Source organism: Rana temporaria, chromosome 4, assembly GCF_905171775.1.
Source record: "Rana temporaria chromosome 4, aRanTem1.1, whole genome shotgun sequence".
Taxonomy (NCBI): domain Eukaryota; kingdom Metazoa; phylum Chordata; class Amphibia; order Anura; family Ranidae; genus Rana; species Rana temporaria.
Window position 1 is genome coordinate 254,355,780 of NC_053492.1, and position 25,639 is coordinate 254,381,418.

Genomic DNA, 25,639 nt, shown 5'->3' on the forward strand with positions numbered 1-25,639 from the left:
GTCACTCCCATTCAGATTTACTTTGCACATTGACAAACCACTTTTTCCTTTAGAGAAGAAATCGGTAGGAATCTGCAACACAGTTTGATAAAATCCATAGACATTAATTATGTGTTTTTCTCACCAAATATTTAGTTACTCTTTAAGAAGTAGTGCAAATCTATAAAGCACTGGCCTACATTAAAGCCTTGTGGTAATAGGCTAGTAAATCTCCTGGCCAAACCAATAGGTCAAACTCACCTGTGCAACATAAGCAGAATCCGAGATGAGGGAAAAATTGTCCAATTCTCCTCTTCCAATATATGTTTGTAAAAGAATGTTTATTTTTCCATAGCCATTTTCTACTCCACCAGCAACTGGAAGTTCACAGTAGTTATCAATTAAGTGTTCCAATTCTTCACTCTCTTCTTCACGTACCTACAATGGAAAAATACAGTATATGAACAAAAAAAAAGCTATATTAATTATATATGTATTATAATTTGTGTACTACATAAAGTATTGCATCATTTTTGGACTGAAACTGCCAAGCTATAACCAGCCAAATTACCGTATTTTCCGGCGTATAAGACGACTTTTTGGATGCAAAAAAATGCATCCAAAGTCGGGGGTCGTCTTATACACCGGTGACAGTCTCCGTCTGCTGCGAGCGTCCATGATTTGAAAGCTGCGCCTTCTCCTCAGACTGTCCTGTGATAGGCGGAACACAAATTTTTCCAGCAGCGCCTCTGTTCTGTGTTCCTCCCATCACGGATGCCTTCTCATCCTCGGACGAGAGGACGTCCGTGATAGGCTGAAAACACAGAACAGAGACGCTGCTGGGAAAATTTGTGTTCCGCCTATCACAGGACAGTCTGAGGAGAAGGCGCGGCTTTCAAATCATGGACGCTCGCAGCAGACTGAGACTGTCACCGGCCTGGAAGCCAGAAGCTGCAAAACGTGAGTGATGGCACAGTGGGGGGGAAAGTGATGGCACAGTGGGGGCAAGTGATAACACAGTGGGGGCAAGTGATGACACTGTGGGGGCAAGTGATGACACTGTGTGGGCAAGTGATGACACTGTGGGGGCAAGTGATGGCACTGTGATGGGCAAGTGATGGCACTGTGGGGGCAAGTGATGGCACTGTGGGGGCAAGTGGTGGCACAGTGGGGGAAAGTGGTGGCACTGTGGGGGCAAGTGATGGCACAGTGTGGGCATGTAATGTAATGGCACAGTGAGGCATGTAATGTAATGGCACAGTGAGATTTGAAAAGAGCCTGTTTCTGTCAGCGGTTGTTTCTGTCAGCGGTTGTTCTGGCTACCCCTCAGCTTCCAGAAAGACTAGAAGGAAGGGGGTAGTCTTATATGGCGAGTTTATCCCAAAACTAAAAATTTTCCTGGAAAATTAGGGGGTCGTCTTATACGCCCAGTCGTCTTATATGCCGGCAAATACGGTATTGCTTTAGTTAAACATTTCTCAATATTACTTACACCTCAAAATATCTGGACTGGTTCAAAATATACTCTTCTATCTGCTAAATGAAATTCACAATGTAAACAACACATACCCAATTACTTTAAATTGCATTTAGAAAATAGTTAGGTACATGGGCACATAATATAACCAAACACAATTGTCACTTGATCTTGCTGAAACATCATTTATGTCTATATGTAGCTGCAGATTCTGGTAGGGACGCATTTATGACCAGTCTCGGTGAACCAGCAATCTGCCATGATGGATATTCTTTTTTTTAGACAACTCCCCTTATTTAATTGGTGCAAACAGTAACTGAGTTTTTCCGACTCCTTCATCCAAACACACACATGCATGAAACCCATATTTATGTTAGCAGCATGATAAAGAATGAAATATTTTGCCATTTAGATTTTGCCTGGACATCTGTTGTAAAAAAGCTAAAGCTACTGTAAATTTTGTTTTAAATTTTAGGAAAAGTAAAGTAACTGTATAATGGTTTCCAGTCAATGTTATATTTTGAATAAAGTAATACTAAATCCAAAAACACAATTTTATTGAATTGCAGCTTACCAATGCTTAGATGTAGTGACCAAATTTGTTTTCTTTTTTTAGGCTTTTCCCCTTTATTTTCACATGGTGATCATGTCAGTTAGTCTGTTACTTTTCAACATACTTTACCAGACCAAGCTGTCCAGGCAAAGTAGCAGATTAGAGGGTTGAGACAAACAAACCATGAAATACTGGCAGGTGTGCTTAAAATTGTAAGCTTTTATTCATTTACATAAAAACTTAATAGTAAATTAAAAGAACAAAATAAAAACTCCTTGCTGCTTATAAAGTGTTAGCTGGAGTTGTGCTTCAATGTGTTAGTCAACTCCACCTAAATCTGCTAGTATAACACTAGTCTTTCCACAGACTGACAATGCTGCTGTCCAAATGTTTCTGCGTTACTAATTCATCCAGAATGCAGACACCCTAAAACAGGATGTTTTCCAGATCACCAGGTAAAATAAAGGAAAACGGTCTTAAAAATGAAACTAATGCAGTCATCAAATCTAAGGTTTGGAAAGTTTAAATATATTACAATATTGTTTTTGGGCCAGATTAACAGAGCAAGTACGCCGGCTACTGATACGCCGGCGTACTTTCAAATTTGCCGCGTCGTATCTTTAGTTCGAATCCTCAAACCAAGATACAACGGCATTTGGGTAAGATCCGACAGGCGTACTGCTTCATACGCCTTCGGATCTTAGATGCAATACTTTGGCCCCCGCTGGGTGGAGTTCGCGTCGTTTTCCGCGTCGGGTATGCAAATTAGCGATTTACGACGATCCACGAACGTACGCGCGGCCGTCGCATTTTCTAACGTCGTCTGTAGTCGGCTTTTTCCGGCGTATAGTTAAAGCTGGTATTTTGCGGCGTATAGATAAACTTGCCATGTTAAGTATGGCCGTCGTTCCCGCGTCAAAATTTTTTTTTTTTGCGTAAGTCGTCCGTGAATAGGGATGGACGTAACTCACGTCTAAGTTCAAAAAATGACGTTGTTGCGATGTCATTTCACGCAAAGCACGGCGGGAAATTTCTGGACGACGCATGCGCAGTTCATTCGGCGCGGGGATGAAACCCGCCCCCTGATCGCCGATTTGAATTCCGCCGCCAGAAATACACTACGCCGCAAAATCGTTGAGGATTCGAAATTCCGCCAGGTAAGGTACGGCGGCGTAGCTTATCTCTGATAGGCTGCGCGGATCCAATTCTCTCTTGATCTGGCCCTATGTGTTTAATACTGCTTTAAAGTGGTTGTAAAGGCAGAAGTTTTTTTTATCTTAATGCATTCTATGCATTAAGATATAAAACAAATTCAGTGAGCAGCAGCCCCCCTATTACTTACACAAGTGATTCAGCCATCTGGAACTCTTCCTCCTGATTTGCTTAGACACAGCAGCAACACCATTGGCTCCCGCTGCTGTCAAAGTCAGTTAGCCAATCAGCAGAGCGAGGGGGCGGAGTCGAACTATTGATCTGTGTATGAAGGGACACACAGAGCTTCAGCTTGGCAGGGGTGCCCCCATAGCAAGCTGCTTGTTGTGGGGACCCCCAACAGTAGGGAGAGGCCAAGGGCGCTGGCGAGGGACCTGAGAAGAGGAGGATCCAGGCTGCTCTGTGCAAAACCACTGCACAGAGCAGGTAAACATAACATGTTTGTTATTTTTGACGAAAAAAACAATGAGACTTTAGTATCACATTAACTAATGAAACATTATACAATATTTTATATTTTTATTATGCAAAAAAAATATTTAACACACGAGGATTTGTCTATAAAACTATCTTTGTAGTACCTTCTGGGATTTCTGAAGAGAAAATGCAGCACTGGCTAAATTGAAAACTCACAAAACACACAAGCCCAGAGCAGAAAGGAAGTGGTGTATATTTGTAATCTGACCTAATCAAAAGTGCAGTTTGGGCTCCTATGATTGAGGTTTTGTTCACAAGCTGTAAAGTAAGCTTTGTAACACAGGGTTCCAAGCATTTTAAATGATTTAAATATTGGTACAAAAAGGTACTGTTTGTGTTTATGTGTATTCATGGTGTTTTATTTATTTTTCTCACAATCCAAAAACAAACTGGTAATTTACATAGCACATTTACAAAATTAGTATGTGCACCCTTACATCCATATAAAAAACACTGGCACAATTAGTATGTATATGTATACATCCAAATAAATTAGAGACAAGAAAGAAAAGCAAACAACAGAGGAAAAGCATAAATCAGAGAGAGGGATTTATGTGATGGACTTGAGCCTGTAAGCTCCACTATGAAACGGATGTCAATGATTCCATAATATGTAATATGCTGTTGCGGTATAAATTCAGAAAATAGATAAAACTTCATTACATACAATAACAAAAAATAAATACAAACTAATAACAAGTGCAGAACATTATAGATGAAAAAAAAAAAAAACCCTTTAGATTCTCTTGTCTAGTTTTGAGCTTTCAGAGAAAAAACATATAATTATTTTTCTTCCACACTGTTATCAAAGCCATTTCTCCCAAACGAGGAGAAAACAAATTGTTTTTCTATAACTAAAGAGACCTAATTGAAAGTGAATTAATAATGACACAATTACTTTTTATTATTCATCACTATTATTAAGGCTGCCATTGACACAGGAAAAAAATTGCTATGCTAAACAAATTGGCCTGCTAACCTCACCATCCTGCAAATGATGAGATTTCATTTCCATCTGACCAAAGGGAAACCTTTATTCATCCAGATTAGTACAATCTCAAATTAATGCTGGATGTATTCATTATTGTCACACCACATATATGCAGCAGGGGGGCAGCATAATACATGCATCTCATTTACAGCGATAAAACTGCAGAGCAAATAGAATTTTTTAAAACAAACTTGGAAAAAAAAATATATAAATAAAAGTAAATTGGTTACATTTTAGCAAGTATTTTTAATATTAGTGGTGGTATTCATATTAAAAAAAATCATCATGCAAATAAAGTGAAACATGCTATAATTTGTCCAAAACCATTCAAATTTTTTGGACTAGAAAAAGAGTTCTGTTGTCATGGAAACAATTTCAATATCAATAGTGTGATTGTTTATCAAGCGCAGGACCATACCAAGAATGGGTGATTTCCTAAGTAGTAAAGAATCTGTTTCCCATGCTGGATGGCTTGCAACTTTATTTATGTGTACCGTATTTATCGGCGTATAACACGCACCCCGAGTTTAGGAGGGAATTTTAAGGAAAGAAACTTTTAGGAGGGAAGTTTAAAGATTAAAACTTACATTTAAATGCCCATTAATGCAGCCTTATTATCAGTGTCCATCTGCAGCCTTGTCCATCATTGCAGAATGATCGGTGTCCATCTGCAGCCCTGCCCAGTGTCATTGCAGCCTTGCCCAGTGTCCATGCACCTTGAACATTTAAAATTACCACCATGGCGCAGAGATAGACAGAACCGGATGTCCTGTGTACTCGGATGTATTCGGCTCCTCTCGAAGTCCCGCCCCTTACCCAGGCTCCTATGATGGACATCACACAGGTCCAATGGCGGTACTGGGCATGACTGCAAGCGGAGCCAAGCCTAGCCGAGTACACAGTACACTCGGCTATGTGTATATCGGCGGCGCTCGCTCCTCTTCCCCTCACAGACAGTGGGGATTGGCGCATAACACGCACCCAGGATTTCCCCCTGATTTTAAGGGGAAAAAAGTGCGTATTATACGCCGATAAATACGGTAACTTGCTGTAAAACCCTAAGTTTACATGTGAGATGGAAAGAGGTAAAACCATTCGGTCTGAATCTATACTTATGTTTGTACATATATTCCAACATATAGAAATGTGAAAGTCTACCCCTGTATGCCTAGAACGTCTCCATAACCATTTCTAGTTCCAAAACAGTGTACAGTATTTCATTTTAAAATAGGAGCAACTAGGAGACTTGATTTTGATTATTGTGCATTTCCTCTTGGGTTAAACTTTTTTCCTTTCAGAACGTTTGTTGAACAAGCAATTTAAGAAGCACAAAATCCTTATACTTATGAACTTCTATTAAATAGCACAAATTTCTACTTTACAAAAATAATAAAGTATCCCAGAGCTCAGCCTGCAGGATGATTAAATGTAATATTTGTTATTTAACAGACACAAATAAATAACAGAACATAATGTTATAATAATAAATAAAAAAAAAAATATATAATATATATATATATATATATATATATATATATATATATATATATATACATATTTAAAATGTTTTTTAGGTCTGTAAATCATAAATCCAGAAATAATTACAAACAATCTAAGCTTTCTGATTCTGATATTATCTCTCTCAGAACATACACGAGCCTGATGTGGTCTCTCACAGAAAAGCTGTAAATGAGAACAGTTGCTCCAGCGGAGGACTTAAAACTTTGGGAAAACTAATGCAGATGATAGAGTGGATAGCTTGAAGATAATAACATGTGTTTCTTTTGTGTAACTTACATCTTATTTGTCTGACAAAGACAAAAAGTAGTAGTTTTGGCAGTCTGTATTCTTTGGCAACATTGTACAAGTTTGAATCTCTTTTAAAGTAGAACTATACAATTTGGAAATGTATTTAGAATCACAGCTGGGCTATAAAAATCAGCCATCAATTAAACACCATTTTTTTTAAAGACAGTTAGTGTGGGGAGAAGCCATTTAAAAAATGTAATGCAAATGGGAGGCAATATGGCTTAGAAAAAAAAAATAATAATAAAACACACACACAACATAAAAACATCTGCCTATTTAAAATCTCATGCATTCTGTTGGTAAGACTTTGGTTCTTGGTTTCCTGCATCTGCACATCTTGCCTATTATAAAGGGTTCCCATTCTCCCTGTTGGGTTATTTATTTTAAATTACACATAATGATACAGAAGATGGTGAAACATACAAAAAATGGATGGAAATATCGAAAACTCCCCCCATGGAAAGTTGGAAATCATCTTACTGTATCAAAGACAAATAAGAAACCAGAGCTGATCCAGCTGGTCAGGCTCCATCAGTAACTAAAATATCAAGTACAGTAAGGGTGGACTAATCCCTAAATCATACTTCATGCTACCTGAATACTGTAGTATCTTTAAAAAATCACGGTGCAATTAAATTACTAACAAAATGTGATACATAAGGGTATGTACTACTTCACAAAAGAAGCAGTTTATTTCAGAAATGTAGGTCCGCATGCATGTCCCTGAGCTCACGCTGTCTGTGTTCGGGGTATTGTACCCACATGGCTGTCAGATTGGGAACAGCAGCTATGAAAATAATTTTACCTCAAATATTGGGATTTTAAAGGCAATTATATAATAATAATAAAAAAAAAAAACACATATAAAAAAATTATGTGCCTGCTTTTGAGAGAAAATCAGATTGAAGCGAGGTTCAGTTCACAAGGATTAGCAACATATTTTAACTTCCTATAAGGCTACTTTCACACTGAGGTGCTTTGCAGGCACTATAATGCTAAAAATAGCGCCTGCAAAGCACCTTGAAAGTGTCTCTCTTTTCACTGTGAAAGCCTGAGGAGTGGTGCACTAGCAGGACGGTAAAAAAAAGTCCCGATAGCCGCATCTTTTAGGCGCTGTAGCAGCGGTGTACACACTGCCCCTGCCCATTGAAATCAATGGACAGTGCCTTCAAACCACCGGCAAAGCGCCGCTGCTGGCGGTTTTAACCCTTTTTCAGCTGCTAGCAGGGGTTAAAGTGTCCGAAAAGTGGCGTAAAAACAATAACTTTACCGTGAACGCCCGCGACACCCCAGTGTGAAAGTAGCCTAATACAGCTAGATTCCTACAGTTGTCAGGGTGTTTGAGATGTCTATTGAGAGAGGTAGAAAATGGAGCAATTTGAGGTGGAGATAAAATACTATTTGTTGAGGAATAATGGCTTTCTTTAAATATTTATTTCATGCAAAGAAATAAACAGTATATTGCTATATAGGTTTGTGAATTGGATGTTTTGATCATAAAGTTATTTTGAGGTAAAATAAAAACAATATAGTAATTTCATTTTTATTGCCAGAGTTCTGTCTTGGGCCTAATGTTGCACAGTTTGTTAATGATACAGGGGATCACTAATTGGTGGACCGTGGGCCAAATGTGGACCGCGTCACATTCACATTCAGACCGCCGCAGTTTCGCCATTTAGCAGCCTTTTATTCCCCCTGCCATCACTTGATCCTCAGAGAGCTGACAGCAGGAGGCAGGACAGTTCTTTATGGAGGGCAGAGCTGCCAAAGGTCACCAAGTAGGTTATTGGCTGCTAGGATTAAGGGCAGTCCTAGAAACCAATCACAATCTTGCAACAACTGCCCTCCATCCAGACATGCTGTTCCGATCTCAGGTCTGTAAGGTAAGACAGCGAGGGAGGGGGAACAGTTATAAGGGGTGAGTAAACTAGTGTGAAAGGCTTAAGAGGAGCTGAGGAATGTGTGTGCTGAGGACAGTAATATTTGGGGCTGATTACCTTAAAGTTGGAGGAGCCTGAGGACTGTAATGTGGGGGGGCTGAGTAATGTGAGGAGGGGGGCTGCGATTGTGAAGTGGGGGGGGGGTTAGGAACTGTGATGTAGGGGGCTGAGGACTGTAATGTGGGGGGTTGAGGATGTGATGTGGGGGGCTCAGGATGTGATGTGGGGGGCTGAGGACTGCAATGTGGTGGGCTGAGGACTGTAATGTGGTGGGCTGAGGACTGTAATGTGGGGGGCTGAGGGCTGTACTGTGGGGGGCTGAGGGCTGTACTGTGGGGGGTTGAGAACTGTAATACGGGGGGCTGAGGATGTGGGGGTTTGAGGACTGTAATGTGGTGGGCTAAGGACTGTAATATGGGGGTCTGAGGACTGTAATGTGGTGGTCTGAGGACTGCAATGTGGTGGGCTGAGGACTGGTGATGTGGGGGCTGAGGACTGGCGATGTGGGGGGCTGAGGACTGGCAATGTGGTGGGCTGAGGACTGGCAATGTGGGGGGCTGAGGACTGGCAATGTGTGGGGCTGAGGACTGGAAATGTGGGGGCCTGATGAATGGAAATGTGGGGGGCTGAGGACTGGCACTGTGGGGACTAAGGACTGGCGATGTGGGGGGCTGAGGACTGGTGATGTGGGGGGCTGAGGACTGGTGATGTGGGGGGCTGAGGACTATAATGTGGGGAGGTGAGGACTGTAATGTGGGAAGCTGAGGACTGTGATGTGGTGGACTGATCACTATAATGTGGAGGGCTGAGGACTGTAATGTAGGGTTCTGAGGACTGTAATGTGGGGTGCTGAGGACTGTAATGTTGAGGGCTGTGGACTGTAATGTGGGGGACTGAGGACGTGATGTGGTGGGCTGAAGACTGAAGTGGTGGGCTGAAGACTGTAATGTGTGTGTTTAGGTGGGGGGGCAGAGGACACTAAATTGGGGGCTGACAATTTAAATGGGGGGCTGACTATTGAAATTGGGGCATTCTGAGGACTGTTATGTTGGGAGGCTGAGTAATGCAATGTGGGAAGCAATGAGGACAGTAATGTGAAGGGGACCAAGGTCAACAATGTGGGGGATGATGTAAATAGGGGTAGAAAACAGTACTGTTAGGGGTTGATGTTAAAGAAGTGTGAGAACATTACTGTGAAAAGGGTGGAGGGGGTGATGTAAAAGGGGAGCTGAAGACACTCATCATGACAGATCTTGATGTGAAGAGGGGGGGACTGTGATGTGCAGTGGGGACTGAGGATGCTGATGGTAGAATGGGTTCAGAATGGGTGCATGTGCATTAGGTGCACACATTGTGGCTAGATCAGCCCATTTTAATGGGCTGCACTACCCGCAAAAGACATGGAGAAAGAAGTCCTTGACCTGTATTTTCCAAAATCATGCCGCACCAAGAAAATATTGGGACCTCGGCTGGAAGAAAATCTTACTGACCGGACCTCAGTGAATTTTAATTTGAAACCCCTGCTGTAGGTGCTAATGTGGTGCTGGTGAAGTTGGTACACCAGTACAGGGCTCACGCTCTCTTGAGAAGGGAGAAAGGAGCATTGTGGCCTTTCTAGTATAGACTACAATCGTGCATGCTCTGAAAACGTGTAATCTCCTCCCAATGATCCACTTTCCGGCAGGCACTAAGTGTCAAGCTGTGCTCCAACCACTGCAGACTTTTTTATATTGCCATCTTTGCTGATGGCTCCCCGAAATATCCCACGGCACACCTGCAATTCTCCCGCAGCACACAGTTTGAAAAACACTGTCCTACAGCCTTTTGTGATAGGGTGACAATGCTGCTACACTGCTTCTGAAGAAGCATTGCCCCTTTAATGTAGTCTGTTCTTTTTTGGACTACAGTGGGATCGGATGTTACCAGTGGTATGGCTATCATCGTCATTGATGATTCAAAAGTTTATAGTTTATCCACTTGCAGCTGGCCATAGGTAGGCCGCCCCACTGCTTTCTCGATTGACAGCACCGCCTCATCTGCTGAAAGCCTCCCATTAGTAGCTGCAGTATCTTTGAAGAAGAGCGTGTGAAGCACAAATGAAGAAAGATTGGACTCACATGGGCAGTAGGGCTTGTACATCACAGATGAATCGGGTTTTGAACTTGTTTAACTACTTCAGTCCAGGGCCATAGTAAAAAGACGGCCTCCAGGTGGCTCTATAAATCCGGGAGGCCGTCTTTTTACGGCCTCAGGTCCTCCGGCCACTGGGGGGCGCGCGCATGCCGGCGACGCGCTCGCACCCGTCGCTTCACCGCGATGCCGATGCGCGTGCCTGGCGGCCGCAATGTCCGCCAGGTACCCACGATCGGCAGTTTTAGAGCAGGGACGTGGAGCTCTGTGTGTAAACACAGAGCTCCACGTCCTGTCAGGGAGAGGAGACTGATGCTGTGTCTCTTGTACATGGGGACACAGCATCGGTCACCTCCCCCAGTCAGTCCCCTCCCCCCACAGTAAGAATCACTCCCAGAATACACATTTAACCCCTTCCTCACCCCCTAGTGTTAACCCCTTCCCTGCCACATTTATACAGTAATCAGTGCATTTTTATAGCACTGTTCGCTATATAAATGTGAATGGTCCCAAAAATGTGTCAAAAGTGTCTGATGTGTCCGCCATAACATCGCAGTCCTGACACAATTCGCAGATCGACGTATTACTAGTAAAAAAAAAAAAAAATAATACAAAAAAATGTCCGAATTCTATCCCCTATTTTGTAGACGCTATAACTTTTGCGCAAACCAATCACTATACGCAATTTTTTTTATTATTTTTTTTTTTTTTACCAAAAATATGTAGAATACATATCGGCCTAAACTAGGAAAAAAAATATTTTTTTTAAAAAAATAGATATTTATTATAGCAAAAAGTAAAACATATTTTTTTTTTTCTTAAATGTACGCTCTTTTTTTGTTTATAGCGCACAAACTAAAAACCGCAGAGGTGATCAAATACCACTAAAAGAAAGCTCTATTTGTGGGAAAAAAGGATGCAAATTGTGTTTGGGACACACGTCTCACGACCGCGCAATTTTAATTTAAAGAGACGCAGTGCTGAAAGCTAAAATTGTGCCTGGGCAGGAAGGGGGTATATGTGCCCAGTAAGCAAGTGGTTAAACTAACACAGGATGTGGATTTGGATGGACATTCATTTAATTTGTTAAATGCAAAAACCAGATTTGTATTTTAATCAGCTTATAGCAGAACAGATGATGGTTTAGTGAAGACAGGGTAAAACATTTATTCTTGAGAACAACATATGTGTGTTTTTTTATTTTCCTAGTGTGTATTGGAATAAAAACTTGCCAGCATCCTGTAAAGAAGGACTCGTGCCCTTTGTGTGGAAGCAGTGGTCTCTCTGCAGTCAGAGCAAGAGCTTTCCGGTCACCAGGGAGCATAAGCTTTGCGGATTGTAGAACAGATCTGATTAAGCAGGGGATGTGTCAGATATCTGGAGAGAAGCCAATACTTTCACACAGAGAGCAAAGGTCAGAGGGGACAGGCGTTTTTACTCCACTACATTCTTACTCATACCTGTGTCTTTTTTTTACAGAAAACTAAGACTTTGCACACCATTTGTTTTGATGCACCCGACATGTATTTAGTGGTTTTAAATTTACAGCAGGATTCCAATCTGTGACTGAATAAACTGAAATGCTGCACTATGTAGAACATAATAACTAAAAAAACAAGCCATGTATCATTTTGGAAATTAGGTCCGGCAAATGGAAAGTATCTTGCATTCACTTAAAATACTATACATATTTTTAGAAAATAATTTTGGTCAAATAAATTTTTCTACTGTGACCCTGACATGGAACATCGTACATACATTACAATATAATTGAGATGAAAAACAACATTATGGCATTTGAGGAGCATTATTTTCACTAAAACAATGTACCGATTTTTATTATTTACACATGCCTTTTTTTACTACTATTGATTAACAAAGCACACATTCAATCTCAATATCTACAATATTCTACAATATATTTTACACTAGTATTCACACAAGGATTGTGTTTGATTCATATACATTATGAAGATATATATATTCATCACCTTTTCATTAGACACTATGGGGCAGATCCACAGTGAGAGTACGCCGGCGTATCTACTGATACGCCGGCGTACTTTCAAATTTCCCGCGTCGTATCTTTAGTTTGAATCTTCAAACCAAGATACAACGGCATCTGGGTTCGATCCGACAGGCGTACGCCTTCGGATCGTAGATGCAATACTTCAGCGTCCGCTGGGTGGAGTTTGCGTCGTTTTCCGCGTTGGGTATGCAAATTAGCTTTTTCCGACGATCCACGAACGTACGCGCGGCCGTCGCATTCTCTTACGCCGTCTCTAGCCGGCTTTTTCCGACGTATAGTTAAAGCTGCTATTTTGCGGCGTATAGATAGACTTGCCATGTTAAGTATGGCCGTTGTTCCCGCGTCGAAATTTGATTTTTTTTTTGTGTAAGTCGTCCGTGAATAGGGATGGACGTAAGTCACGTCTAAGTTTAAAAAATTACGTTGTTGCGACGTCATTTCGCACAAAGCGCAGCGGGAAATTTCGAAACGGAGCATGCGCAGTTCAATCGACGCGGGGACGCGCTTCATTTAAATGAATCACGCCCCCTTAATCGCCGATTTGAATTCCGCCGCCAGAAATACACTACGCCGCTGTAACTTACGGCGCAAAATCTTCCTGGATTCGACTTAAAGCCAGGTAAGATACAGCGGCGTAGCGTATCTCTGATACGCTGCGCCTATCCATTTCGATGTGGATCTGGCCCTATGTATTGTAATTGTATGTGTAACAAACTATACATATGAAGAAATGCTGGGCTAGACTTATTATATAAAGTAGATCAACAACTAACATCTCTGTCCTAAAAACAGCAGACAACAATCGGCTATATACCGTATGTACAGTATATGTACAATGTACTAAGAATAATTTTTCTCTGCTGGAGTTAAGAATACATAGCGTTAGATCACCTCCTTGACCCCAGCCTGTGAACGGACAGGAAAAAAAAAAAAAAGAACAATAGATAGATAAAGTAATCTCTCTACCATTTAGTTTAGTGGTTGCCATGTTCCCTGTCAACTGGTGTGTGTGCATATAGGTTTAAAGATGGTTGAAATCAATTCAGTTTTGGGCGTTTACACAAGCTTCATTTAAAATACAGCTAATTCTATTTTATATAAATATATAAAATGGGGAAAATAATTATTTGATCCCCTGCAGAATTTGTAAGTTTGCCCACTTACAAAAAAATGAAGGGTCTATGATTTTTATCATAGGTGTATCTTAAATGCTACAGACAACATATCAATCAAAAATCCAGAAAAACACATGATACACATGTTATAAATTAAGTTGCAGTTCCGCACATAAAACAAGTATTTGATCCCAAAGCAAATTAGTACTTGGTGGATAAACTCTTGCTGGCAAGCACAGAGGTACGACATTTATTGTGGTTAGTGACCAGGTTTGCACACATCTTAGGAGGGATTTTGGTCCACTCTTTTTTACAGATCTTCTCTAAATCTTTAGGGTCCTTTTTACACTAGCGGACCGTTCGTCCGCTCATTACAAGTCCGTTAACGGACTTGTAATGAATCCTTATGGGAACGCGTCTGTTAGCGGATGGAGCATCCGCTAGCGTCCGCGTCAGTCGGGATCCGCTTTTTCGAACGGAAGAAACCCTATTTTTCTTCCGTTCCGCGGAACTGATGCAGACGGACAGACGGTCCGTCTGCATCAGGTTCCCCATAGGGGACAGCGGAGCAGAGACAGGGCGGTCCCTGCACTGTGTGCGGGGACCGCCCTATCCGCCGACAGCTGAGCGGGGATCCCCGCTGAGCCGACGGAGACACACGGAGCGGACCCGGAAACGGTCCGCTCCGTGTGAAAGAGCCCTTAAGGTTTCTTGGCTGTCACTTGGCAGCTCAAGGTTTCAGCTCCCACCATAAATGTTCTATAGAATTAAGGTCTGGAGACTGGCTAGGCCACTCCATGACCTTCATGTTCTTCTTCTTGAGCCACTCCTTTGTCGCCCTGGTGGTATGTTTTGGGTCATTGTCATGCTGAAAGACCCATCTTCAGTGTTCTGGCTGAGGAAAGAAGGTTGTCATCCAAGATTTTACAATACATGGCCCAATGCATTGGCCCATCAATGCGGCAAAGTTGGCCTGTACCTTTAGCAGAGAAACAGCATAATGTTCCACCTCCATGGTTGACTGTAGAGATGGTGTTCTTATGGTCATATTCAGTCCAACTTCTCAAGAAGGCAAATATACAGTCATGTCAGTGAACATCTAAATGATTCAGAGAAGGATTGGGAGAAAGTGCTGTGGTCAGATGAGACCAAAATTGAACTCTTTGGCATTAACTCGACTCGCCATATTTGGATAAAAAAAAAAGCTGACTATGACTCTAAGAACACCATCCCTACAGTCAAGCACAGAGGTAGAAACATAATGCTTTAGCACAGTTTCGCTCCTAAAGGTACAGGCCGACGTTGCCACATTGAGGGGTCAATAGACAGGACCATATATTGTAAAATCTTGGATGAGAACCTTCTTCCCTCAGCCAGAACACTGAAGATGAGTCATGGATTGGTCTTCCAACATGACAATGACCCAAAACATACTGCCACGGCTACAAAGGACTGGCTCAAGAAGAAGCACATTAAGGTCATGGAGTGGCCTAGTCAGTCTCCAGACCTTAATTCTATAGAACATTTATGGAGGGAGCTGAAGCTTCGAGTTGCCAAGAGAAAGCCAAGAAACTCTAAAGATTTAGAGAACATCTGTAAAGAAGAGTGGACCAAAATCCCTCCTGAGATGTGTGCAAACCTGGTCACCAACTACAAGAAATGTCTTACCACTGTGCTTGCCAACAAGGGTTTCTCCACCAAGTACTAAGTCATGTATTGCTTAGGGATTAAATACTTATTTTACTCACTGAACTGCAACTCAATTTATAACATTCATATCACTTGTATAGATTTTTGGTTGATATTCTGTCTCGATCATTTAAAATACACCTATGATAAAAATTATAGACCCTTCATTTCTTTGTAAGTGGATAAACTTACAAAATTTGCAGGGGATCAGATATTTTTTCCCCCACTGTAGCTGCATGTTTGTTGATTTTTCGATTTGCCAGAGTTTGGCTTTATGGTTATGTAAGGTAAAACATAATTAGAATACTTTGGATGGATAAGCTGCTATCCTATGTTCTCATGGTAGACTGTCACATGGAGAGATGCCCATTTGTTATATAAGCTCTGGAGACGAGACCAATAATACAGTACTTTTGACAGTTGTTTTACTTGGCTGTTCACTCTCCTCACTGGAGATCAAGCAACAATGGCATTCCATCATATGGCCAATTGCTAGGGAATCTCAAAGCAATCAAGGTAAGTCAATCATATCTTTTTAATTCTTTACGACTTTGGGGAGAGGTGAGAGGTGAATCCTGGGACTTATCAAGGTTATCAGCCTTTTAACACAACTTTAATATGTTATGTTTTTGTTTTATTTTTTTCTGAAAAAGGGGCAACTGTTTTTAGAGATAATTATATAAAAAAAAAAATACTGCTTAGATTTTTCTGCAGTTTGTGTTACTCCATCATGTACCCAAATGAGTTTTATACGATCAAATTTTAATGAGAAAGATAGAGCTTTCCTCTGGTCGTATTTACTAACCAAACAAAAACAAAACACAAACATTTCAAAATAAAAACAACAGTTTTTCTTAGATTCTGTTAGAAAAAACATTGCAAATAAAATGCTAAGATAGTATGAAAACCCCCAAGACGTTTACATTGTTGAGAGGTAGATACCTTAAAGCGGTAGTAAAGACTCTGCTGCTTTTTTATTTTTTTCATACCTGAAAAGCAAAAGCCATAATGAGCTAGTATGCACCGCATACTAGCTCATTATGAAATACTTACCTTGGAACGAGGTAAGGGGAAACATGCCTGGTCCACGCCGAGGGAGATGTCATCTTGCCTCGGCGTGTCTTCCGGGTATAGTCGCTCCAGCGCTGCGATTAGCTGTAGAGGCGATGACATCACTCCCGCGCATGCGCGTGGGTGACTTCTGTCCGGCAAGGTCCGGCGGCTGCCGGGCCTTTAGCCGAAGATCCCCCGCTGCGCATGCGCCGCTGCAGTCAGCGACGCATTGCGAGCGGAATATCTCCTAAACCGTACAGGATTAGAAGATATTCTTTATACTTACAGGTAAGCCTTATTATAGGCTTACCTGTAAGTAAAAGTGGTAGTACAGAGTTTCCTACCACTTTAAGTTAATATTTTGCCATAGCTTTTTTTTAGAAAGGAAGACACATTCTGGCACTGAGGGGTTAAAACATAAGCGTTTATTAATGGTGCAGTAGATATATCAAATGTACAGGGCCATGCATAGAGAGAGCAGGAGGTGAAGAGGTTAATGTACAGGGTACAGGTTACAAACAGTGGGAAGAAGGAAATGAGAGTGGGTTTATGTAGAGATGTGTAGGATAAGAGAGATGAAGAGGGAACAAATAAAGGTCACTGCAGAGGCAAAACAGGGATCAAAATGAGCCAACAACCTTGGGATCTGCTGACCTGGAACTAGGTCATTCACTATTCCTCCTTCCTCTGTTGTAAGAGGAAGAATGGGCCCTACAATGTAAACACTACACTGTCTACCTTTGTGTTTGCTGTGATTGGTCAGCTCAGATTGACTCTGTGCACTGTATCTGTAAAACAAGCCAGGCTTGTCTCACTGCCACTAAAAGGTGCACTGGCTGCCCAAGGGTGATTTCTGCAGTGCCATTTATAAATGGCATGACAGACATAAGCATCCACTACTTTGCCATTAACCCTCTCCTGTCTGGCCACTACCTATTTACAGTTGGACAGGAACAACGTCAATGTGGGTGGATGTGCCAGAACACCCTCAGGCATCGGTCGCTCGTGCTAGAGTGTACAGTGGCAGGATCTGTGACTGATGTGTCCATTGGACACATCAGATCACTGATCGTTGAACCTGGTACCACGTGAGTGTTGTGACCAATCACAGCAGTCACAGTTGGATAGTAAACAAGGCTGTCATTGTTTACTACAGTGTGAACTCTGTGATTGGTAACAGCAATCACATGATACCAGGGCCATCTACAGCAGTCCTGTACCAATCACAGCATTACCACATTACCGTAAAAGAGGTTGCACAAATGAAACCTTTGAACAATCTTACTTATTGATGATTACAGCGAACAATCACAGTGCAAACAAAATAAATAAAAAAGATGATCACCTACCCAGCGTATTACAGTGTACTGCTATGTTAATAGTATGTAAAATAAAAATAATTACATATGGTCACCAGTCAGTGTCCCTAATCACCGCCCTACCAGTCATATTGTCACAAATCAATGCCACGACAGTTACAGTGTACCTGATCAGCACCACACCAGTCACAGTGTCCCTGATCGCCGTAATACCAATTACAGTTTGCCGATTACCACCACACCAGTTACAGTGTTTCTGGACACTGCCACACCAATCTCAGTGTCCCTGATCACCACCACACCAGTCATATTATTCCTAATCACCACCACACCAGTTAAAGTGTGTCCCTGATCACTGCCACGCCAGTTAGTGTGTTCTGGATCGGTATTAGATGCATAATATATGCCCCAAGATAGCCCCCTTGGATTTTGAGTCCCTTTGTGTGGCTAGGCTGTGAAAAAGTTTCACCCATGTGGTATAGCCATACTTGGGAGTAGCAAAATGTGTGTTGTATACCTACAGGATGCTGTGAGTTAGGAAGATCTTAATCACTTCAACACTGGGTACTTTCACCCCCTTCTTTCCCAGCCCAATTTTCAGCTCTCGCACTTTCAATGACAATTGCGCGGTCATGCAACACTGTACCCAAATGAAATTTTTATAATTTTGTTCACATAAATAGAGCTTTCTTTTGGTGGTATTTATTTACGACTACATTTTTTATTTTATGCGATATAAGCGGGAAAACAAATAAACAATCCAATAAAATCAAATGTTGTCATAAATTTAAGACAAAATGTATTCTGCTACATGTCTTTGGTAAAAAAAATCCTGTTAAGCGTATAATAATTGGTTTGTGTGATCACGGACATATGTACGCAGATTATCATGTACAGATGTGATCACAGACATATTTGTGCAGATGATCATTGGGACATATGATTTTACTGTTACATATGTGGGGGACAGGTATTTTTACTGTGTGGGGACATGTTTATGGATATGTGTTTGGGGCCGTGTTTTGGAGACTTTGTGTGTTTACATTGTGTGGGGACGTGTCTGGGTGACATGAGCACATTGGGATCGCGCCATTTCATTGGGCACACACACACGCACAACCCCCCTCCTTCTGAGGGAAATTAGATGCAATGTATACCCCTAGAACTGAAGGTGCTCCTTGGATTTTGGGCCCCTCTAGGTGGCTAGGCTGGGAAAAAGTCTCACACATGCGCTATCCTCATACTTGGAATGTGTTTTGCGGTGTAATTCTAAGTATGTCTTACACATGTGTGTGAGAAATTACTTGTTAAAATTACAACTTCATGAAAAAAATAAAAATAAAACAAACACAAATATTAAATTTCTTCATTTTCAAAAAACTTGTGACAAAAAAATCCCCATGTCTCTTATTAAATACATTAGAATGCCTACATTCGAAAAACAGGTAATTTGGCATTTTAGGGCCTCAAGAATTGAAATAGGCACTGGTTTGGAGGGGAGGGGATATAGCGCAAAAAATAAAAACCGCAGAGGTGATCAAATACCACCAAAAGAAAGCTCTATTTGTGGGGAAAAAAGGACGCCAATTTTGTTTGGGAGCCACGTCGCACGACCGCGCAATTGTCTGTTAAAGCGACGCAGTCCCGAACTGTAAAAACACCTTGGGTCTTTAGGCAGCATATTGGTCCGGTCCTTAAGTGGTTAAAGTTCATGTGCGTCCAAAGGCAGGTGTCCCAATACTTTTGACAATACCGTTTTATTTATCAAGTTTTCTTTTTTTTTTTGATTTACTAAAACTGGTGAGTACAAAAGCTGGTGAAGCTCTGCATAGATGATATAACAAAATAGCAGTGCCACAGATCAGGTATGTGTATGCAATAATCTAAATGGTTTGCAGGTTTCCCAATTATTGACAATACCAATAAGTAATTAAATGAGTGAAAGAGAGAATAGGGCAAGTACTCTACACCATACACAAATATACAGTGCTATACTATGAATATATTATAACTAATAATCTACTGAAGTAAATATCTACTGTGGAAAAACGCAAATATAAAGTGCAGAAATATTAGTACAAACCAAGACTGTGCAAAACATGTTGTGTAAAGTCTATAAACTTGACTCTCATAATATATATATATATATATATATATATATATATATATATATATATCTATATATATATATATATATATATATATATATATATATATATATATATATATCTATACAATTATATATACACATGCATACAAAAATTCATATAGTGTCCCAAAATGTGGTAAAAAATATAAAGTAGTGAAAATATGAAAAAATTCCTTTGTGGTGAGAGGAGTCCCAGCTAATTTACAAAAAATCACCAAGTGCTTCCACCACATGGTGAGTTCTTCACCAGTCTCTCTAGATCAAGGTAAGTGGGGCAGGGATGGATGTTGACGGTATCACGTGGAGTAATCAGAGCCCATGTTGTGTGATACAACTGAGGTGTATCGACTCCTTTGAGCTAAGCGTGCATTCCCTAGTGGTGGGCAGGCACTTGAAACATGTGAGTGCAATATTGTTTATTTTAAATAAAGCCTGCTGAAACTTTTTTACGCTATGGAAAGCCTCCCCTTTTCTTTCCTCTCACTTGCTACAAATCAAATGGCTGTATGAGACTCTGACTGAGGAGTATTTTGAAGAAGCTTTCTGGAGAGATTGAGCTCAGTCGCTGGTTTATAATTTTACCATCCGATTTATTTGGTGTGTTTGATCTAGAGAGACTGGTGAAGGACTCACATGGTGGTGGAAGCACTTGGTGATTTTTTTCAAAAATTAGCTGGGACACTCATCTCACCACAAAGAAATGTTTTCATATTGTAACTACTTTTTGGTATATTTCAGGACACTATATGAACTTTTGTAAATATATACATTTTTGTATATATATATATATATATATATATAAATTTTTATGATAGACAAGACTATTATAGAAACACCAACATATGCTTGCACTAGCATGACATTGAAACCAATCAGCTTCTAGGTTTTAAGTACACAGCTTAATTGAACAGGATGAAGTTAGAAGCCGATTGGCTACCATGCACAGCTGCACTAGATTGTGCAATCCCAAGTTTGAGTTAATAAACCCCATAGTATACATAAATAATATGATAACCCGAACACTCTCTTACATCACTTTATAAGAAGTCAATAAGGATATAATAAAACCCATGATGGGTATTACATATCTAGCATGATGGCAAAACCATTATATTGTTGGTCTACATACAATATTCAAAATCCTTGATCTAGAGAGGCAAGTGTATGTGGGCTCAAAATACTCCCAGATTTCATCAACAACCTCAATTTTTTTTTCCTAAACTCATAAGTAGGTTTGTATAGCAGGAGACTGGCATTGATGCATTTTTTTCTTAGTTTAAACAGATTGAGGGGGTCATCTTCATGTTAATAGAACTGTTTTTCTAGCATAAAAATAAAGGATACACGCAGTGTACTGAGTTTAACCTATTCTTTGAGCGTTCTGCTCAAGTATATGTGGTATCCTTCGTTATTATTGGATTTTGGTCCTATGTTGCCTCTGTCTTATTGTGAAATTAGGCTTATTGCTGTATCTCAAAGGGATACATAATAATGATTTGTCATATTTTGCAACCAGTCAACAAATTTTGGGGAGTAATACACTGGGAAGTCAAAAAGCTGAGGAAGTAAAAGCAGTAAAAAGCTATAGACACGATGACAGATATAAAAACAATGTAAAAAATCAGCTATTTTACCATAGCCCCAAACGGAAACAGGCCTATTTTAAGTAACCTGGCAGTTGTAAAGTGGCTGTGGTGAAACAGCTTTAAGCCCTGTACACACGACTGGGATTCCCGGTGGTAAAAAGTCTGCTGGGAATCCCGGGGGGAAACTGAGAACCTGCTCGGTAATTTTCCCCCTATACACACCAGAAGTTTTCCCGTCGGGAAAACTGCGGTGAGAGCTTTTGCCGGGAATCCCGGCCGTGTGTATGCTCCACCGCAGTGTTTCCCATAGGGAGGCGGCCAGGAAAAAGACCGCTGGGAATCGTGGCAGGAAAAAAGAGAACATGTTCTAATGTTTCCTGCCAGGATTCTCTGCAGTTTTCCAGATGGAAAAACTGGTCGTGTGTACGAGGCATCAGTTGTATTTACCTGTCCATAGAGGAAATTACCAACTTTGTATAGGTTTATACTAATTCTAGCCAATCTTTGTCAGTAAGTTGGAGGTCTGGCAAAGATAATTTGTGTTAAACTTTAGGTATCTTTGTTTAAAGCCAGCGATAAGTGTAGAGTAATTTATGGAAATGTATTTAGTGGTATGTGGTCTTCTTAAACGTAATTATACTCACATAGGATCCAGCAATGCGCCACCATCTGAGCTCCCCCATCAACCGCTGACATCTTCGGGTGGCCAACTTTGGAATCCTGTTCGCCAGCAACTGTCATTGACCGGGTGTAAATTATGTCACTCCCGTGCATGCACAGGAGTTCCGCCAGATTCTGCATTGCCAAACTTTTGCAGTGAGCTGCACTTGCACAGCTTACTGCGCAGGAAGGTAAGACACTTTAATGCAGGAAAGACAAAACATGTCTCTTCTGCATTAAAAATCTGGCCGGTTTAACAATTTTTAAACCCCAGCCTAACATTCTACTTTAGGAATTTTCAAAAATGGTAATGGATTGTTAGAAGTTTCAAATTGCATACAGACTTCATGACAAAGTTATTAGCAAAAAAAATAGTGGGAGGATTAAATTCCTAAATTCATGTGCCGCATATAGATGGCACACAAATGTTATAGCACGTGAAGACCATCTATGTGTATCAGGAATGTTGAGAAGATTGTGAAGGGAAGGATAAAAATACAAAGGGTTGTATAGTGAACCACTGCTCAGTTAAAAAAACACTTTGGTATATGAATATATGTCACAATAATGGAGAGAACCATAAATAGCATGGTAGTTCCCTGAAAGGAGGGACCTGTTAGCTAAAGATTCAAAATAGTACACTATAGCTGCTTCTATGGTGGTGCATGCATTATCAAGATATGGGTTAAGCCAATCATGAATATGGACAAATTGAGTAGCCAGATAACAGACATAAAAATCATCAAACAATATGTTAAGTGTACATTTAGCAGATGTTATCTTACCTTGATCTGTTCAAATTCTTCAGCTTTGGAGACAACTGCAAAAATATCTGCTTCAGTTTTGTGGGCATCAAATAATTCATTGAATGTCTGTAAATTAACCATAAGAGAAATATTTCTTAGTGCAATGCAAATTTGTAGCATCTACCCATACCACAAGACCAATCTATCGATGCATCTTGCATTATCCTTTATTTGAAAATTAACACAATATTGCAGTTTATTAAAACACAAATTCCCTAGGTACTTGTTGAAACATGTGGGTGAACAATGCAATTCTGATTGTAAGGAAGGTTGAACAACAAATTTAGAACACTATATAGCAATAACCAATCTAAAACAAAAAATAACAGGCTTCCCTGCAGGGCTCCCAGATTTCCTGGCATGTCCATGACCATGCAGTAAATCTGGTTGAGAGGATGACGCTTACTAGCTTTCTTCATGCGTTTCTATGAAGCATAAGCAAAAGGCCTAGTGAGCTTCCAGTGTATGCTTTCTGTGAATTCGGGGAAATCCTAAGTCAGTGAGTGTTAGAAGAATTTTGTAGGTGGACCATTTAAAGCAAATAATAATTCCAGATTATGTATTTGTGGAAGATCATAGCTGCTTACATCATGAGTCATCAATGCTTCATAAATACATTAATAGGAATGTAAAATATCTTCAATATTTTAAAAAGGTTAGTGGAAAGATTTTATTTTGTATACAGTGTGCAATAATATATTGTACACAGGGAAGCCATGGTGGCTCAGTATATACAGGGGTTCTGTTTCCTGCCTTGTACTGGTACACAGTGGTGTGCCTTATTGTTGTTTCTCACAGTGAATCACTTTAAAGGGGTTGTAAAGGTAAAACATTTTTTCCCTACATAGCTTCCTTTACCTTAGTGCAGTCCTGCTTCACTTACCTCATCCTTCCATTTTGCTTTTAAACGTCCTTATTTCTTCTGAGAAATCCTCATTTCCGGTTTGTCTGTCTGTAACTACACACAGTAATGCGAGGCTTTCTCCCTGGTGTGGAGAAAGCCTCTTGAGGGGGCGAGCAGGAGTGTCAGGACGCCCACCAACACACAGCTCCATTCTCTATCTGCAAAGTAGAGAGTGTCCCGACACTCCTGCTCCCCCCCCCCCTTCAAGAGGCCTTCTCCACACCAGGGAGAAAGCCTTGCATTACGGTGTGTAGTTACAGACAGAAGAACAGGAAGTGAAATAAGAACATTTAAAAGCAAAATGGAAGGATGAGGTAAGTGAAGGAGGACTGCACTAGGGTAAAGGAAGCTATTTAGGCAAAAGAAATAATAATACCTTTACAACCCTTTAACTGAAAATACTCCCATATGCCCAACTGTCTTATTTGAACAGTTGGTATCATGGAGGCACCAAGCTCTCTAATAACCTATCAACAATTCTCTGCATTGAATCAAAAAAAAATCTGGGACAGTATCTGGAATTTACAGGGAATGTGTCATGGGGCAGTATGGAGGTTAGCACTGCTGAGCACTTCAGTCGCAACTGAACATACAGTATATATATTAGTAAGAAATTTACGTTTTAGCAGTCTTTTTCATGTTAAAAAGCGTACTTTGCTCTTCCCGCTCCCATCTCAAACATGGGCATCTGAAGCCCACTTGTTGCTTCTTCTGGGATACGGCGCTCGCACATGCGCATATCGCAGAGAGTGCGGCACACAAATACTGCAAAGCCACAGGTGGAGGATGCCCATTGACTCCTGGGATTGATGAAACTCCCAGGAGCCAATGCACGGCCACCGGCCGGAAATGACGTACCTCACTGTGGTTAGGAACAGCGGAAGCGGAGCATTGGCCGGCAAAAATAAGATACATATACAGGGAGTGCAGCATTATTGGGCAAATGAGTATTTTGACCACATCATCCTCTTTATGCATGTTGTCTTACTCCAAGCTGTATAGGCTCGAAAGCCTACTACCAATTAAGCATATTAGGTGATGTGCATCTCTGTAATGAGAAGGTGTGTGGTCTAATTACATCAACACCCTATATCAGGTGTGCATAATTATTAGTCAACTTCCTTTCCTTTGGCAAAATGGGTCAAAAAAGGGCTTGACAGGCTCAGAAAAGTCAAAAATAGTGAGATATCTTGCAGAGCACTCTTAAAATTGCCAAGTTTCTGAAGCGTGATCATCGAACAATCAAGCGTTTCATTCAAAATAGTCAACAGGGTCGCAAGAAGCGTGTGGAAAAACCAAGGCGCAAAATAACTGCCCATGAACTGAGAAAAGTCAAGCGTGCAGCTGCCAAGATGCCACCAGTTTGGCCATATTTCAGAGCTGCAACATCACTGGAGTGCCCAAAAGCACAAGGTGTGCAATACTCAGAGACATGGCCAAGGTAAGAAAGGCTGAAAGACGACCACCAGTGAACAAGACACACAAGCTGAAACGTCAAGACTGGGCCAAGAAATATCTCAAGACTGATTTTTCTAAGGTTTTATGGACTGATGAAATGAGAGTGAGTCTTGATGGGCCAGATGGATGGGCCCGTGGCTGGATTGGTAAAGGGCAGAGAGCTCCAGTCCGACTCAGACGCCAGCAAGGTGGAGGTGGAGTACTGGTTTGGGCTGGTATCATCAAAGATGAGCTTGTGGGGCCTTTTCGGGTTGAGGATGGAGTCAAGCTCAACTCCCAGTCCTACTGCCAGTTTCTGAAAGA

General features: G+C 40.9%; 1 protein-coding gene across 3 annotated transcripts in view; it reads right to left on the reverse strand.

The window, feature by feature from the left end:
• Positions 1 to 25,639, reverse strand: part of ASCC3 (activating signal cointegrator 1 complex subunit 3) — an 841,816-nt gene that overhangs the window by 243,024 nt on the left and 573,153 nt on the right. For all 3 annotated transcript variants that reach the window (XM_040350155.1, XM_040350157.1, XM_040350156.1), the window contains 2 exons: positions 22,954 to 23,040; positions 241 to 417 (listed from right to left, as the gene is read on the reverse strand). In XM_040350155.1, the coding sequence (XP_040206089.1) occupies positions 241 to 417; positions 22,954 to 23,040 (264 nt within the window). The remainder of the gene's footprint in view (positions 1 to 240; positions 418 to 22,953; positions 23,041 to 25,639) is intronic.